This window comes from Staurois parvus, unplaced genomic scaffold (assembly GCF_062004578.1).
Source record: "Staurois parvus isolate SC_StPar_1 unplaced genomic scaffold, SC_StPar_1.0 ptg000708l, whole genome shotgun sequence".
NCBI classification, from domain to species: Eukaryota; Metazoa; Chordata; class Amphibia; order Anura; family Ranidae; genus Staurois; species Staurois parvus.
In genome coordinates, this window is record NW_028318504.1 from 193,600 (window position 1) to 212,495 (window position 18,896).

At 43.7% G+C, this 18,896-nt stretch overlaps 1 protein-coding gene across 5 annotated transcripts in view; it reads left to right on the forward strand.

The window, feature by feature from the left end:
- Positions 1-18,896, forward strand: part of MAVS (mitochondrial antiviral signaling protein) — a 54,917-nt gene that overhangs the window by 24,337 nt on the left and 11,684 nt on the right. For 2 of the 5 annotated variants that reach the window (XM_089653345.1, XM_089653349.1), the window contains exons 2-6: positions 5,997-6,122; positions 9,182-9,362; positions 12,836-13,229; positions 14,776-14,875; positions 17,981-18,058. In XM_089653345.1, coding sequence (XP_089509471.1) covers positions 6,003-6,122; positions 9,182-9,362; positions 12,836-13,229; positions 14,776-14,875; positions 17,981-18,058 — 873 coding nt within the window. In that variant the 5' untranslated portion in view covers positions 5,997-6,002. Of the gene's footprint in view, positions 1-5,996; positions 6,123-9,181; positions 9,363-12,835; positions 13,231-14,775; positions 14,876-17,980; positions 18,059-18,896 lie in introns of all 5 variants that reach the window. The other 3 variants (XM_089653347.1, XM_089653346.1, XM_089653348.1) reach the window with 3 other exon arrangements.

Below are 18,896 nucleotides of genomic sequence, written 5' to 3' on the forward strand. Positions count from 1 at the left end.
CATTACTTCACAGGAACTAAGAGGGGGGGGGGGGGAGTGAGCTGATGCTTTTCAAAAAGATGCTGTTGGAAATGTTAAAACAGAAAGGGAACTCTACAATATTTGGGTGCTGCCACATTACCAATACCTTTGCATTGCAATTTAAGCCCATATAAAATGAATGGGCTCAAACTGCACTGCAAAGAATCCCATGCGATTTGAACAGGAATGCAGTGCAATTCCTGCTCAAATCACATGTGATTTCCCTCTCTGCTCCTGTGGGAACCCAGGCTGAAGTCACAGAAAACAAAAACAGGGCGCACTCTTTGTGCATTACCGTGGTGAAACATGAGTTTATTAAAATGCTAAAAGTGCATACTCACAAACCAAGCAGATGTAAAAACAGAGACAGAGAGCCAGTGGGATCAGTCCCAAATTCCTTGCGGCTTCACAGCCGGGTGCCCACTGAGCATGCGCGAGAAGTGGTGTGCTTTGTGAATAGCACCTTAGTCTTGTGGGACCTGTCATGTGTCCCGGAAGACTATGGGGAGGGAGGGGGGAGGACAACTCCGGACGTGGGAGAGGGTACCTATAAAATTCAGGTACCTGCCCCCCTCCCCAAAGGTCTGCAGTCTCTGGTCATCTCCTGTAGTCTGTCCGCAGTCTGGTCATCTCCTGTACTGTGTCTGCAGTCTCTGGTCATCTCCTGTACTGTGTCCGCAGTCTCTGGTCATCTCCTGTACTGTGTCCGCAGTCTCTGGTCATCTCCTGTACTGTGTCCGCAGTCTCTGGTCATCTCCTGTACTGTGTCCGCAGTCTCTGGTCATCTCCTGTACTGTGTCCGCAGTCTCTGGTCATCTCCTGTACTATGTCTGCAGTCTCTGGTCACCTCCTGTCCTATGTCTGCAGTCTCTGGTCATCTCCTGTAGTCTGTCCGCAGTCTCTGGTCATCTCCTGTACTGTGTCCGCAGTCTCCGGTCATCTCCTACACTGTGCCTGCACTCTCCGGTCATCTCCTGTACTGTGTCCGCAGTCTTCGGTCATCTCCTGTACTATGTCTGCAGTCTCTGGTCATCTCCTGTACTGTGTCCGTAGTCTCTGGTCATCTCCTGTACTGTGTCCGCAGTCTCCGGTCATCTCCTGTACTGTGTCTGCAGTCTCCGGTCATCTCCTGTACTGTGTCCGCAGTCTCCGGTCATCTCCTTTACTGTGTCCGCAGTCTCCGGTCATCTCCTTTACTGTGTCCGCAGTCTCCGGTCATCTCCTGTACTGTGTCCGCAGTCTCCGGTCATCTCCTGTACTGTGTCCGCAGTCTCCGGTCATCTCCTGTACTGTGTCCGCAGTCTTCGGTCATCTCCTGTACTGAGTCTGCAATCTCTGGTCATCTCCTGTACTGTGTCCGCAGTCTGGTCATATCCGGTACTGTGTCCGCAGTCTCTGGTCATCTCCTGTACTGTGTCTGCAGTCTCTGGTCATCTCCTGTACTGTGTCCGCAGTCTCTGGTCATCTCCTGTACTGTGTCTGCAGTCTGGTCATATCCTGTACTGTGTCCGCAGTCTCTGGTCATCTCCTGTACTGTGTCCGCAGTCTCTGGTCATCTCCTGTACTGTGTCCGCAGTCTCTGGTCATCTCCTGTACTGTGTCTGCAGTCCAATGGTTCAGAATTTTTTTTCTTGTTTTCCTCCTATAAAATCTAGGTGTGTCTTATGGTCAGGTGCGTCTTATGTAGTGAAAAATACAGTAATTAGCCCTGGTGCATGGAGCTCTGGTGTTTAGGTTGCGAAGCGGAAGGTACAGGCGCACCACCCAGCTCTGCTGCCGGCAGCCAGTAAAAGTCATTGAGTGGCTGACAGCTGCTGCGGCTGAATGGGGCTGTAGTAAATCAGGCCCAATGGGGTGCATTTACTAAAACTGGTGCGCTCAGAATCTGGTTCATCTATCCATGGTAGCCAATCCGCTTCTAACTTGTTTCTTTTTCGTTTCCTTTTTGTTCATCTCAGCAGTACAAATATGTCCTGATTTCCTGATCTCTGCCCCATGCCCTGTAAATGAAAGTCTGGAAATACTAAAAGTGTTTGCAGGTATGTGGAGAGTCATAAAGATAAGGATTGATTGACTATACAATGAGGGTGTGGTAAGAATCAAACGTAAAGCAGATCTAGAAATCCAGCCATTATGGAAACTCGGTGGTTAGCACTGTTGTTGTAGCACTGATGTCCTAGCACATTCATCAATGCCCGGTAACAGGTGGAGACTGTGGTCATGTGAAAGTCTAACATTAAGGCAATTGCCTAACTTAGAGACAAGCTTATATTGTGTGCAATGAATTATAGAGTTCCTCTGAAATGTGGTGTCCCATATCACTACACACTTTCCTTCCATAATTGTATTAGGAGGGATACAGTGAGCCTGCACCCGCTCCACCTGTCTAGCGAACCTCTGTTGCCTCGATCCTAGTAACAGAATGGAGTCCCAACAAGCCCATAGCGTGGACCTCATCCATACTCACTGTTAACTCCTCACTTCCTATACCTTGTGGCCAGGTCATGGATGTCTTCAACGCTGGTCTGCTCACAGTTGCTGTGGGAGGAAGACAGACCGCTCGGGAAGGAGACAAATAGCAACCCCCTCGTTACCGAAGAAACTGCCACCTTACCAGTTACCACACCTACAACTAATTGCTTCATGCCTTGAACCTGTGCTTGGTTACTCTTAGCAGTGGAATTACTCTTACTTGACTTGCTGAGTTAAACCTCTGATGTAGTGTAATTTCATATAGTGCGACTTCATACCCCATATGTGCTTTTCATACCCTGGTTCTTTTGGATATGCCAGAACCAACATGCAGCCCTTTTAATAACTTAAGACCTGGCTCAGAACAGCTAATGGAATTACAGTCCAATATGAACAGTTTTCCCTAATGCTACCTATACATGTGTGTGGCTGCCCAGGCATACCTCAGGTGCTAGTCCATGTAGGTAAAGCACATTGCTGCAGAACCATTGGTGTCTTCAGCGGACTACAAGCCGCAGCAGTCCTTCTCCAAGTTGAATCAAGAGTGGGAAAAGGAACTCTCGGACCTCAGTCTTCCCCTTTTTTTGTATCACAGATGGGACAGCTAAGACCCAAAAGCCTGGAAACTGAGAATAGGTTGCTTAACCTTTACTTCTCCAACCTGGGCCAGCCACTAGCTACCTACAGCAGTGTTACAACCTGCTTACAAATATGCAGTAATCTTCATATAAAATCCATTGGACTGGGTACATTACAGCAAAGTAACATTAGTACAAGAATGTACAAGATATGTGGACATCTTATCACATCTATATGTTCTTGTTAAATAACAGGAAGTAGTAGAGGCACATACAGGTCTTGAGCAGGAATATGTGTCTAAAGAAGAGGAGTATATTCTGTCCAAGTTTCTATGGATCGCAGTCCATCTTTGTCGTCATCAAGGCCAATTGCAATCCATCATATGTTTAGACAGAATGTACTTCTTTTGTTTTGACACCTACTCCTGTTGAAGACCTGTGAGTGCCTCTATTATTTTCTATTTTTCCAGTGATGTTATTTGCCGGAATGCACCTGGACCAGTGGATTTTATATAGAGGTCACTGCACATTGTCCAGGGAGTACTTGTTTCAGTGCATAGCAGCAAAGTAGCATCAGTAGATAAATAGAAAGTCGTAGAGGTACTCAAGGGTCTTGAGCAAGAATACATGTCCAAACAGGAGAAGTATATCCTGTCCAAGTTTGTATGGATCACAGTCCATCTTCGTCAAAGTCATCAAGGTGGACCGCGATCTAGCAAAACATTGGGCAAAATAAACTTCTCTTGTTTGGACACACGATGAATGCAGTAGAGGCAATCACAGGTCTTGAGCAGAAGTGTGTGTCCAAAGAAGAGGAGCTTATTCTGTCCAAGTTTCTATGGATCACAGTCCAGGGGCGGACTGACAACTCATGGGGCCCCCGGGCAATAGGGGATCTTGGGGCCCGTGTCCTTGCCCAAACTCAAAAAAGCCTATGAAAAAGGTACCAGGGGCATCTCATGGGGCCCCCTACTGACCCAAGGCCCTCAGGCAGTGCCCAAGTTTCCAAATGGTCAGTCCGCCCCTGTCACAGTCCATCTTTGTCAAGGTCATTAGGGCAAACTGCAATCCATCAAAATGTTGGACAGAATGAACTTCTCTTGTTTGAGAACATACTTCTGCCCAAGACCTGTGAGTGCCTCTATTACTTTCTATTTATCTACTGCTGTCACTTTGCTGCAATGGGTCAATGGATTTTACACGGAGGTCTCTATATTTTCTGTAGTTCTCCATGGGCTTCCCCTTGCTTCACCCCGCAGCCAGGCACACACACACTTTTTGGCTAGTTATCTTCAATGACAAGTCTAGAGGATGTTATGTTTTTGGAGTTTTATTGTAGAACTGGGGATAGGGATAGGGTAATTGTAGTAGGATACTCCAAAATCAGAACTATTCACACTGAGGACATCTGAACGTATCTCTCTGTTGAACAAGGCAGGAGTCCTGGCTAAGAATAGATAGCAGACTTCTCTGTAACATATAGCAGCAAGTAATTTTATGAGTGAGCCAAATCCCTTTAGCTGTAGTAGTAGTAACAGGGTTGAGCTCCTCGGGTACAGGCCTGTTACAGCAGACTGCAACAGTCTAGAAGTAATAGCAACTGAGCAAAGTCCTTTGCAGTAGCATTAATTGGACAGGCTCCTCCCTTTCCTTTTTAGACCCATGCTGACTTTAAGCCCCAGAGGGGTAGGAAAGCACACAAGTTCCCAAGATCTCTCAGCCTGTATTCACAAATCCAAGGACAGAATAGTTGCCTCCTTCCAATCTTCCAAGCGACTCTCTCCAGTGATGGCAGACAGCTCCCCTCAGTCAGCTTACTGAAGAACCAGGGTTACCCTCTCTAACTTCAGGCCATCAGGTTGACCCACGTGAGGCCGCATGGCAGCAAGTGCCAGGCGAGGCAGCCTGCCTCCAACCTTGGTTGGTGCAATCCACTCCTAGGAAAGACACTAAACCCATGTGCTCTCAGAATATAAATACCACTCCCAGCATGCAATGGGACTGCACTCCCCTGCAATTGACCAGGGCTGTGTCCATATTCATGCTGTGCATTTGCCTAGCCCCTACCCATGTTCTGGATTGCTCTCATAGCTTCCTGAAGGTGGGCAGAACTCAAACCCTAACACACCAGAGCAGCATGAGCAGACCTGACTAACCAACCACATCGCTCTGTTAAGCAGAATACCACACTGAAACACAGCTATGCTTAACCAAACTATACACATCCTAGCACCTAATTAGGGGGGTGCTACATATGGAAGTCACTGCACACTCTCCAGGGAGTAACTATCTGGATGCATTGCAATGGAGTAACATCCGTGGATAAATAGAAAGTAGTAGAGGCACTCATTGGTATTGAGAAGGAGTATGTGTCCAAAGAAGAGAAGTTTATTTGGTCCAAGCTTTTATGGATCGCAGTCCATCTTCATTAAGGTCATTACGGCAAATTGCAATCTATCAAAATTGTGGACGGTATGAACTTTTCTTGTTTGGACACATACTTCTGCCCAAGTAATAATGAAATAAATAGAAAGCAGTAGAGGCACTAACAGATCTTGAGCAGAAGTACGTGTCCAAACAAGAGAAGTTTATCACAGTGCACAACAGGATCATATGCATCCAACACAACCAGTCAATTGTTTATGATCCTTCGCCTAGTGTAGAGTGCAGATGAGTCATTTGCAGTAATATGAAAAATTTTGATGATTATTATTATTAATATTATTATTATTATACAGGAGTAATATATTTCCAACAGTTTACAAAATGAGGGAGACAGTACAGTTACCATACAATTCAATAAAGGAGGGTTAGGAGGGCCATGCTTAGGAGAGCTTACAATCTAAATGGTAAATAAAACACTATTATAGACAGCCAAACAAAATACAGGGAGGATATTAATGACATATTTCTCTTTCCTATTAGATAAGAATGGGGTTTGCTGAGGATAAGTTTTTCGATTTCTTGAGGAAAAACATGGATTTGCTGGGGTGTATAAATGTCAATGAGATGCTAAATCATCTAAGAGGAGTCTTTACCATCCCCACTGGGGTAAGAACCATTTCTACTTACAATGCCATTGCTATATATCATGCTGGATTGTTCGAACTGCAATGAGGAGAACAATTTCTTATAAACAATCAGCACTGCTCTTAATCAAAATCCATACTCTTCCACCGTGTCCCCTCCAGTGGCTCACTTACCTGGACTTCAGAAGGTTATAATGCTCTTCCAAGCTCTCAATGCTCTCTGTGTTTCGACACTTGTGGCACCATCCAAACCTATGTCCTCCAAGACAGTTGACAGCTGTTGCAAACAGGGAGTCTCTCTGTATTCACAACTTAGTTGCAGGAAAGATAGATACAGAAAGAGCTACTTTGTGTAGCATTTTTTTTAATCATGGCAAAAAAAAAAATCTTAACAGTGGATAAAATTACACCCAGAAAACATGGGAAGAATGCTGAGAGAACAGTGATCTATGTGCAATAAGCAGCTATCATTGATAAATCAACTAATGATCAGGAACCAATAAGCTTGGTTCCCCATCATGTGATCACCATGACAGCCAATTATGGCTATCAAATGATATTTGTTTACAAACAAACCATTCAGCATTATCGCACTTTGCAAACTGGGCAGGACAGGAAGGCACAGACATTCAACGTATTTCATTGCAAGAACGCTGGAAGAACCTTTGTTTGTTTGGTTTGTTCTAATTATTAGTGGGGTCAATTCAACGTTCATTTTCGACTGCAGTGACAAAAAAATTTGAAGCAGAATGGAAAATTTTTCTCAAACGTACACATTTGTTACATTAAATGTGGTTTTCGTTCAGTAAAGTCCATTCATTCCAAAACGGAATGTTAAAAGCAAACAAAATCTTTCAAATGACATTCAAATGTACTGAGACTTTTCTTACAAAATTTCTTTAAAATTTCTGTTTGAAATTTTTTTAGTGTATTCCCAGCTTTCTAACCCTTTCTTATTCTACTTTCTGTCTATGTCTCCATTGAGGAGATCCTGAATATATCCTCTGCTAGAATCCAGTAGCAACGAGTGGATGGAGCTAAAGGAACAGAAGAAAAAAATGTCACCAGCATACCATATCTTGAAGTAAAACTGCCTTTATTGGCATTAGAACAGCATGTCACAAACAGAAGTGGAACCATACAGGGTCCCTTCATCATTTCACTTTGCCTGATGAAGGGACCCTCTGTGGGATGGAGAGACCCTCTGTGGGATGAAGGGACCCTCTGTGGGATGAAGGGACCCTCTGTGGGAGGGAGAGACCCTCTGTGGGATGGAGGGGCCCTCTGTGGGATGGAGGGGCCCTCTGTGGGATGAAGGGACCCTTTGTGGGATGAAGGAGCCCTCTATGTGATAAAGAGACCCTCTGTGGTTCCGAAGCATCTCCACTTCTTTTGGTGCCATGCAATTCTAGTTGGATTATTTCGAGAAGCTCTTTGTGGGCTGACAACATATTTTTCTTCCATTGGAGATATTTCCATTCACTTTCAGAGCTGACAGGAAGTGAATGGAATCCCCCAATAGTTCCACAGATAACAATAAAAACTGAACCTTCTCTTCTCTATCCAAAAACGTTTGGCTTGAGTTGGACTTTAATCACATTTGTTATGCTTTTTTTACCCACTTAATGTAGAAATGGAAAGTATCAACTGAGTTTACAGATCAAATAAAGGTTCTTTTTTTTGTAAACAAACCTCATGTAATCACCATGATTGGCTGTCATAGTGATCACATGATTAGGAGCCATGCTGGTTGGGGTGTGACTGCGGGGGTCTCAAAACTAGGAGCGCACACAAGCGAGTGCTGATAGTTCTCACATGCTGCATAGATTAACATTCTGTTAGCATGGGGGGGTTGTACCCAAGAACATTAATCTCTGGCCGGTGGGGTAGGGCTCGTTCACACAAGGTGTTCTAAAGTGTATATCTGTAAAGGGCGTTGTGTACCGTGTGGGCGGGATGGACGAGTGTTCATCCCCAGGGTGCGTTCAGGGCCATGCAACCGCACCCACCCCACACGGGTGTCACATTGAGAGCGCTGCCTGTGCAGCCATACAGATGGTGAGTCCCAACTGACATGAAGAGGACTGCCTACATGGGGATGCACTTGTGTATCCCTGTGTGGGTAAATACGGCCCTCCGCAGGTGTACACTTTAGTATGCCCAGTGTGAATGAGGCTTTAGAGTGAATCTGTACTTGGTGCATACAGGGAAAAGCAGCAGGTGCATTGAAATTCTGTCCCAACTGCTATGTCTTTATACTATCTGTCTATACTCACCTAAAGCAGCCCATAGATGACTTGAGTTTCTTTCCTTTCCACAAGGATAGGAGCAAAGACAATAGCTCAATTCCCCCATCAACACGGTCAGTTTTGATGGGGGTATGCCTCCCGCAGTGCTTTTTGTGTTCTGCTGGCAGGGGGGTGCGTGGAGCCTTCCAAACTGGCAGAACACAATGACTACTGTTAGCAACTATTGCCGCCGAAATTAGTCGAATGTAAAAAATCCAACATGCTGGCTGTACCTAAGTTAAATGATGGATCAATTTAGGTACAATCAGCCTGCCCATATATTGATCAAACCCATGTATGGTCGGATTTACTTCTGCCGGAGCAAACAGGCAATACCCTATGCAAGCTCCATGTCAAGTTGGCTGAAGCTAACACTGGGCCCAAGACCTACATGGCAGCGATCACACTTATGGATTGATTTACTAAAAACAGACTGCGCACTTTGCAAATTGCAGTTGCTCCAGAGCTTTGTAAATAAGCAGCAGCTCTGCTGACCTCCATCATCCAATCGCGTGCAAAAATGCTGTTTTTTCTACTTTCCTTGCACGTGATTGGGTGTTCTTTGCCAAGTGAAGCTTCACCTCATTTACTAAGCTCTGGAGCAACTGTAATTGCATAGTGCAACTATACTTTGCAAAGTACACAGTCTATTTGCCTTTTGTACATCGACCCCTTAGTGTGTTGCACTGCATCGGTGAGACAGTCACATGATTGCCCCTAGTAGCCAATTAGAGAGGTGGGAGAGCAAATGCAATTTGGAATAAAACCTGTCTGATTATACTTTCTCTTCAAGGAGCAACTAGAGAGAAATTTGGATAGAGAAGGCAATACAAACGCGGTGTTTCATTTTCTGAATAACCTGAGGAAGAGAGATAATTGGGTGAACCATTTATTACAAGCACTGTGGAAGTGTGAGCATTTTGAACTGTATGGTACGCTTCGGGATGAGTACAGATTGCACAGACCTAAAGGAGGTGAGTAAAACCTATTCAAATAACATCATCCTATGAGGTATACTGGATATGATGCTAAAATATAACTATAGGGGGTGTTCAGAGTGCAGCTACTTCTGGGCCCATGAGGATATGGGGCCCACCATCACTGTTCCTTCGCTTGTTTACTGTCCATTCACACTGCATTCTGCTAGGTGGGTGGACCAAATGTCCAGAACAGGTAAGAGAGGGAAGCAAAGTTAAGAAAAACGCCATCTTCTGGGGATGATTTGCTAAAGGAAAATAGACTGCGCACTTTGCAAAGTGCAGTTGCTCCAGAGCTTAGTAAATGAGCAGAAGTTCTGCTAACTTCCATCATCCAATCATGTGCAAGCAAAAATGTTTTTTTTTTTCCTTTTACGTCACTGGGTATTCTTTGCAAAGTGGACCTCATTTACTAAGCTCTGGAGCAACTTTGCAAAGTGCACAGTCTATTTGCCTTTAGTAAATCAACCCCTCTGTCTGAAAGTATGTGCTGCCCCCTCTAAATCTTCCTTTCTAAGCACTGGCCCACAAGTGCCATTATAATAAATACAGCCCTTACTACTACTGCTAACCTCCATTTGAAAATACTACGGGGTTGATTTGCTAAAACTAGAAAGTGTTTTAGTGTTTTGAAAGTAGTGCATGCCCTACTTTTTGCAAGTTCAGGTACAACTTGCATAGACATCTGTGTCCTGCAAGTCGCAGATGTCTTGCAAGTCGCACCTGAAGTCGGATTGACATCCGACTTTGCAATCGTGCGACTTCACTTGAATTGGATTAGTGTGACCGGAGACTAATAGTTAACCACTTCCAGACCGGACACTTTTACCCCCTTCCTGACCAGGGCAATTTTCAGCTTTCAGCGCTATCACACTTTGAATGACAATTGCGCGGTCATGCAACACTGTACCCTAATGAATTTTTTACCATTTTTTTTGAGACAGATAAAGATTTTGGTGGTATTTATTCACCACTGGGATTTTTATTTTTTTTGCTATGTAAATGAAAATGTCCAAAAATTTTGAAAAAAAAGTGTTTTTTTAAATAAAATTTTGCAAATAAATAATATTTCATCATAAATCTTTGCCAAAATGTATTCCGTTATCTTTTTAGTAAAAAAAAAAATCCAAATTAGTTTATAACCAAAAATTATAATTTTTAAACATTTTTTTTTTACATTTTTATTTTATTTTTTTATATTATTTTTTTATTTTCATTTTTTTTTTACATACTGTCACCTTAGCAGTACAGTGTCACCATGGTGACACTGTACTACTAGTGGGGGGTGATGAAGATTTTTTTTTTTTTACACTGATTGCTTTTACACCCATATAGGATGTAAAAGCAATCATTTCTCTTTCTCTCTGTGTGCATTCTTGCACTCATTGAGAAGCACTGAGTGAGCTGTGATTGGTCACAGCTTGTCACATGGTACAAGGCTGTTGTGAATAGCCTTGTACCATGTGACCTCTGTGATCATTCACAGATTTCACACGTAGTAAGCAATGATGTCACAAGTGACATCTTGCTTACTACTTTGCATGTGATGACTGAGTGGCCAATCAGTGATCACATGATTGGGACCTCGTACAGAGGTCCCGTCCGACGATCGGTGTTTCACTGTGTCCGGAGGACACAGCGGGCACCGGATCGCGGTGCTGCGCGCTCCAAGGGAACGGCCGGTCGGGAAGTGGTTAAAACTGGCAACTTTTTGTTGATGATTGTAACGGACCCCAGACACCTATGGCTGGGTATCTCTGTCAAGGCTCTGGAACACGAGAGCACTGACTCTCGTTATTGTTACCCCAATATCCAGACGACACCAGATTTGAAGTAAGCCAGAGGTAGGCTAGTTTATTTGAACACAGATACAAAATACTAGAAGGCAATCCGCACATGCTTTATGTGCATAGCTCCCAACTGTCCTTGATTTCGAGGGACTGTCCTTGATTTGGAACAAAGTCCCTCTGTCCTTTCCTCTTCATTTGTCCCTCATTTTGGTCTGATCTGTAACAAAATTTACTTTTTTTCTTTCAAACAATGTTTCACAGTGCTAAACCTTTCATTCAAATTCTAAATTGCTACATCTGTAAATTTCAAAAGATAATAATGAATAGTAGTGATAAAAAAGAACTTGTGGGTTTAATTAATATTTTTTTTGTAGAATGCTCCCTTAAGGGGGCGTGGCAGAGGGTGTGTCCTCTGCCTACATACTTTTGCTAATAGGTGTCCCTCTTTCCCATCTCAAAAAGTTGAGAGGTATGTGTTTGGTGTGTTTTGCTAAAGAGTTTTTTTTTTCGTTTTTATTTGGAGAGTGCATGTGACAGAGAGCCTATCAGCACAGTCCAGACAGAAGTTCAGGGTCCATGCAGCCTCATAGGACAGTTGGAGGAGAATGAAAATTCCTCCTACAAAATTAACCATTGCTCAGGTGACACTGATAGAAGGCATAAGACTGCTATATAATGCTGATGAGAAAAGGTATTTAGCAGTTTATATTTACAAAAATAATTGCATTTCCATGTTCTGTGAACTGTGGAAGACTAAACATAGTGAATGCAGGGTTCAGGGAGACCAGATATAGTGAATGCAGGGTCTGTGGAGACTGGATATAGTGAATGCAGGGTCCAGGGAGACCAGATATAGTGAATGCAGGGTCCGGGGAGAGCGGATATAGTGAATACTGGGTCCGGGGAGACCAGATATAGTGAATGCGGGGTCCTGGCAGACCAGAAATAGTGAATGCAGGGTCCGGGGAGACCAGATATAGTGAATGCAGGGTCCTGGCAGACCAGATATAGTGAATGCAGGGGCTGGGGAGACCAGATATAGTGAATGCGGGGTCTGGGGAGACCAGATATGGTGAATGCGGGGTCTGGGGAGCCCAGATATAGTGAATGCAGGGTCCGGGGAGACCAGATATAGTGAATGCGGGGTCCGGGGAGACCAGATATAGTGAATGCGGGGTCCGGGGAGACCAGATATAGTGAATGCAGGGTCCGGGAAGACCAGATATAGTGAATGCGGGGTCCGGGGAGACCAGATATAGTGAATGCGGGGTCCGGGGAGACCAGATATAGTGAATGCAGGGTCCGGGGAGACCAGATATAGTGAATGCAGGGTTCCAGGTTTAGTAACCCTTTAAGCATCAACTATACCTAAAAAGTGTATAGAAAACCTTACAAGGTGCTATGAGGAAGGCTGTAGTAGCCGAAACGCATTAGTAAACTGTACACTGTGTTATTGGATATGTAGCCAATAAAGATTTAGATCATATAGTTTACTGAGTGGCTGGCTTTACTTTTTATTGAAAACTCTATAGGTTGTGCTGCAACGTGTCTATTAAAGGTTCTGCCTTGCTCTAGCTCACCCAAGATTTTCATGTAATGCTAGTATTTTGGCAAAGGTTTGAACTCAATTGAATTTTTTTTAGTTTCTCCAGCCAAGTTTGTACATTTGTATACTTTCAGTAGTTTGGGAACCTGATCCTCCTCCCTACTCACCTCCTTCTCTACCACCCAATCCTTGTGACAATTCTCAATTGGACAGTCTACGAGGTTGCATAAGTCTTCCAATTCAGCTGAATCCCAGCTCCCCGGAACCACTGCCAGTTCCTCCAGTAGCTCCATCTCCCAGCCAGGTCCAGCCTGAACAAGTGTCAAGAAGGAGTCATCAGCCCCAAGAAAGTGGTGATCCATCCACCCAACCTAGGGCTCCAACTTCACAAAGCCTTCCAGCAGCACGTGATGTTGCACTGCCTGATGAAGTGGACACCAAGACATCAGCAGATAGCATATCTAAGGCACCGGTACCAGAAACTTCACCATTTCCATCAGTTGTGGACAGCAATGGAGTTTTAAGTGAGGTGAGTGCTTTTTGAGCTCCTTTTGCCTGTTTAAGTTAAAACCTCCAATGCATTTTTTGTTCCTGTATTTTTTTTCTCTGTGTCTGATTGGGGAGGTTTTCCTTCACTTCTCTCTAGACACAACAGGGTTTGAGTGGAGGTCATTCCGCGTAATGGAAATCCCCTAAACAGTTGTCACCTTAACAAGAGTCCCCATTAAAACATTTCCCTACAACTGAGCCAGTGACTTGGATTTTTCCTTCCCTTTTAGTTCTGTGACCATGGTTTTTAGGACAAATAAAGAGCACAAGTCTACCAAGCAGAGACATGGAGATCAATATAAACCTGACCAAGGTTCTAACTCATCCTGACTCCAAAACTAAATTAAAATGTTTGGTTTTATATACAATGCCATTAAAGAATATCCATGCTCCGCCAAACTCTCGTCCTTCCCCTTGACTGTGGGCCCAACAACCTCAGAAGCCTGTCCCCGCGCCTTTTGAACTCCACACAAGTGGCGAAAAGTTGGACTCCATTAACATCTTTTTTTTTAAAAAAACTTCAGCTCTTGCAAAACCCCATGTCCCTGCCTTGAAATCCCCACTTCTAATGTATTTAACCCATCTTTGGGCTTAACTGTTGAACCTCAAGGAGGGTAAAACGTGATAGGGGAGCAATCTCAAGGTATTGGCTTGCAGCATGCAAGAACTCAAACGTTTTTTGAAAGGACTGTGATGTTGATGGAGCGTTACTTTTTATTGCTGATGACGCCCATGGCATTTCAGGTGAAGGTTCATAGATTCATGCATTGCCCTTATCTCCTTGTAGTCTGTGCTGAGATCATGCATGCACTCTGGTTATAGAGAATAATCAAGTAGGAAATAGATCTTGTTGGCATAGGAGGTCTGCTTATCTACATACAGTTTTCATCAATAGGGTAAATGGGGTAGTCAAAGGGTTTTTTAGTGCCGATTGGTTTGTCAATGTGCTTTGTGTGTTAATGTGTATTGCAATCAGGAAGCCCGTTCATTATGGATTGCACAAGACCCTTTTTTTTTTCTTTTTTTTTTTTTTTTTTTTTTTTTTTTAGCAATGCAGCGCACCACAGCACATGGTATGTGCTTAGTAGTGCATCATTTGTTGTGTCTTCAGTACAATGCATTGGGGTGCAAATCACAATGAATAGCACTGCCACACCACACATAGGGATGATTTACTAAAGGCAAATAGACTGTGCACTCTGCAAGTGCACTTTCTCCAGAATTTAGTAAATGAGGTAAAGCTTCACTTTGCAAAGAATACCCAATTAAATGCAAGGAAAATAAAAACATAACCACAATTTTTGCTTGCACATGATTGGATGATAGAAGTCAGCAGAAATTTTGCTCATTTACTAAGCTCTGGGGCAACTGCTCTTGCAGAGTGCACAGTCTACTTGCCTTTAGTAAATCAACCCCATTGAACGGGTGCACTGTGGGAACAGAATTTTTAATGGGCTCTTAATTATTTAAGTTTTACTTTAAATGAATGTGTGTTCTTTTTAAGTCATTTTCATATTTTAATTTCGGCTACTAATCCTCAAAAACAGTATCCACCTGTTGCATCCTCCTTCCCTGCAAGAGAGGACATTGCAATGACACTCCAGGAAAAGGCAGAGAATCCAGAGGTAAGAGAAGATAACAGGACATATCAAAGCTGAATCCTAGGCAGATAGAAAAACATTTTTAATGCAGTTATTTATACATTCTAAAACCATTAAATATATTTTCACATGAAACTTAGCTTAAAGTGGAACTGCACCGCATCTGATCTCCACAAATTTTATTTTTATTTTGCTGACAATTCATTTTGCATCCCCCCCCCCCCCCCCGGTATTTCTGGCCATGGCTATCCTCCTGACTAAGGGCGGATGGTTCATGTAGCATTTACTTCCTGGAATCCATCAGCCCTTATGTCAGGCATTGGCTGAGCTGAGAACCCTCCCTCCCCTCCAGGGATGTATGACATCATTTGCCTAGGCATGGAAACCAGGAGGTAACTGAAGAAATGTAACAAAAAAGTTTAAAACAAGTAAATATGATATACTATCCATTTACTAATGCTAGCAGCATAAGGATTAAATTTAGTCGATATTGATTGAGAGAGTGAAGTTCCACTTTAGGTGCTTAAATCTGTATACTCCAGAGCTCAAAAACATACAGAATAGTCACAAGTATTACCTGCAGTCTCCTTGAAGCTGATCTTTAACCATTACTGACTGTGTAATGGGTGTAATGAGTGTGGCCATTTTGGTAGAAGCAGGGCTCTACTTTCTCATGTCAGCGCCTCCAGCAAGTAAAACAGTGAACAGTACAGTAGTGACCAAATCTCAATCCTAGTCTCCTGGGAATAGCAGTCAGAGACAGCAGTGCCATAGGTCATTAAGGCAGGCTGCCTACTGCAAGTTAGTTATTACGGCTGCCGTAGCCCCAGAGAATGAGGTTCATGTTTTTGTCGCTGTTTCCAAGTCTAAGTTGGCTGGCTTTTTGGGTCCGTCCCCCATGGTCCTGTGATCTTATAAAAAGGAACAGGGGTCTTGGTTGCGAGAGGAGTAAGAGAAGGAGGAGGGGGGAAGCCTGCTGCAGTTGAGGCTTTGTAGCCATAAGTTCCTGTCATTAGGGTCTGCTGCTGAACTCTGCAACCACCACCATGTAGGGGGACTGCCAGGAAGACACCAGCATCTGGGATACCACTGCCATGGCGCTATGCAGCGTTGGGGGCTCAGTACTTTCCTGCTACAGAGAGGTTTATGTAGGTAGCAAAGGAATTTGGCAAGTACATTTGGAAAAGCTGAATGAACTGTATTTATGATTTAAAAATCAGAATGCATTTAGCATAGTTATATCACTCGCAGAGCTCATAGGACTTGATGTTTCAATGATAAGTCTGCACTCTTGATGTAATTATTAGTGTGGTACATCATTGGGGTCAACATTTCATTGATGGAACAACAGGGCTAGCATGTAAGCAAGGTGCAGTGTGGTGTAGCAGGCAGTAAACTCACAGAGTCCAGTTAGTTATTCATGATATATTATAGAAAGGTCCAACACAACTCAACTAGGCCTGGCCTGTAGGCACACCCATCTGAAGCCACTTACAAACTTCAACAGCGGTCTGTAGACTTAGATGCTGACAGCATCTGCAATGAGGAGCAGAATGCGGCCTGGCTGGTCTACACCCAAATGTGAAGGCTTCCTGAAGCAAGGAAGTCCCTACATTGTCTCCACTTCTCCAGATCCTTTCCCTATCTTTAAATACTGTTCCTGCCAGACAGGTAATCTTTTCCCATGCTAGCCACTCACATAAAGTGCTCCAAACCCGGAAGCTGGAGTCTTAAATAGACTATGCCTGACCAAAGATGGCCACTGCAGTCACGTGGCATGCGAGTGTCTAATTTGACAGCTGTCTCTTTGTAACCGCAGGAAGTCATAGAGGAACCACATTCCTCACAACCTCCTTCCCCTTCTGCAATGCCACTTCGGTTGAGCGCCACCTGCACTGGGGAGTACAGACTGCACCTGCCTACAAGCAGAACACTGCAGGTCAGGGTTAAGGGCCTTTTACTAAAACCAGGAAAAGATACACATATAAAAGGGGTAAACCACTATAAGGAAGTTCCATCCCTAGGAGCCCCTCTGCTCACCTGCATCCTGTTGCTGTAGCACCCATCTTTGGTGACAGTCCAAGTAAAAAAAGCCCTATTAGTGTTTGTGTGAGCAAAAATAAGCCCCATTGTTGGTGTCAGTAGGCATTAACATGTCTCATCATTGGTGGCATTAAAATAAGTTCCATCATTGGTGGCAGTGTAAGTAGAATAAGCACCGTATTATTGGTGTCAGTGGAAAATGAGTCCCCTTGTTGGTGACATTAAAATAAGTTCCATCATAGGTGGCAATGTAAGTAGAATAAGCACCATATTATTGGTATCAGTGGAAGTAAAATGAGTCCCATTGTTGGTGGCATTAAAATAAGTTCCATAATAGGTGGCAATGTAAGTAGAATAAGCACCATATTATTGGTATCAGTGGAAGTAAACTGAGTCTTATTGTTGGTGGCAGTAAAATAAGCTCTGTCATTGGTGTCAGTGAGAGAGATATAAGCCCTATTTTTTGCCAGTGGAAGTAAAGCCCCATCTTTATTGTCAGGGGGAGTAAAAATAAGACCCTCATGGGAGTAAAATAAGCCTAATGTTGGTGTCAGTGGGAGTAAAATCAGCCTAATATTGGTGTCAGTGGGTCCTATGATTTCAAGGTGTTCAGTATTTACTTACTTGATTACATGCCCCTGAGGATCTGTAGTTGGAGGTGGAACTATGCTGTCACTGTTGGGCAGGAGATCACTCTGGCTTACAGTGCTGTGATAATCTGGAGTGTCTGACACTGGAGCATGAAACATTCCAGCACTTGGCACTCCGCAACCACTCTGAGGGCCACAAGAGGAGGTTCTGTGGGCTGCCTGTTGGAAATCCCTGCACTAGAGACTGCCATAGAGAAGGGTAATACACGAGGAGAGGCCTGAATGCTTTTGATATGGGTCCATCACACATAGTTACGCCCTTGGCGCCACACATGCACTCCTGAAGGTTTGTTTTGCTGGGGTGCAAAAAGCTACGAATGGTAATTTGCCCATGTTACATAATGAGAACTATGATACGTACATTCTTGGCTGTGCTAAACTGTTCACCCACTATCATTTTTCTGAATAGAAGTTATATGCTGTCATTTCGTTCTAGGTGGTTCATTCTGTGGAGCAGTATACCTCCGTGGTAAATGCCGTCAATGATCTACCGCACACTCCTATGAATCGAAAAGTAAGATATTGTTACCTCTCTCTGTAAGGCAAGCCAGAGATGATGCAATTTTTTTTCCTGCAACCACGAGTTGCAGAAAAGAAAATCACTTGATTCCCCCATAAACACAGCCAATGTTTATAAGGTATTCGATGAAGAAATTAGCGAGCGCTCAAGATTAAGATTAAGAGTCAGCAGAAAATGCACTAAAAAAGAACCCAAAACACCTTCAATAACCTATGCGATCAATAAGTGCAGTGCTATAAGGTTAATGATGTGCCAAATATAACATAAATTAAATTCAAAAACAATAATAACTGTGTAAAGTCCTTTGTAAAGATACTAGGCACTGTAGGTTAAGTGCAACTATAAAAGTCAATCCACGCAAAATAAAAGTTCATGTGTTGGTGAAAATCTGACATCAGTCAGATAATGGTGCTATGTGAAAATCCCGTGCTCAAGTGATTTCAAATGAATTCCATGTGATATTAATCCGTTCAGCAAAGTGCAGGGGATATGATAAAAATGCGCACTCACCAGATGCACATAATAAATGCACAATATGTATAGGTGGTATGATCTGCCAGAGGTCCCCTCTCTGGATCTGGGGCTGCCCTGCAGTTGTCCTCCAAATGGGGTCCTGAAAGTTATGTTGAACACTCTTGAACATGACAGAAAAAAGAAAGTCCCGTGGAGTCATGTAATACTCTCCATCATACTCCAGCGAAGCAAACTGCAAGAAACGTAATTTCCAGAGTGACTCGTGAAGAGTGCAGGTCGCTTGGCCGGAGTGGCGGTGACTGGAGCGGTGTGTGGAAGGCTGTGGCTGCTGAAGGGAAGAGGAGAGCCGACAGCCAGG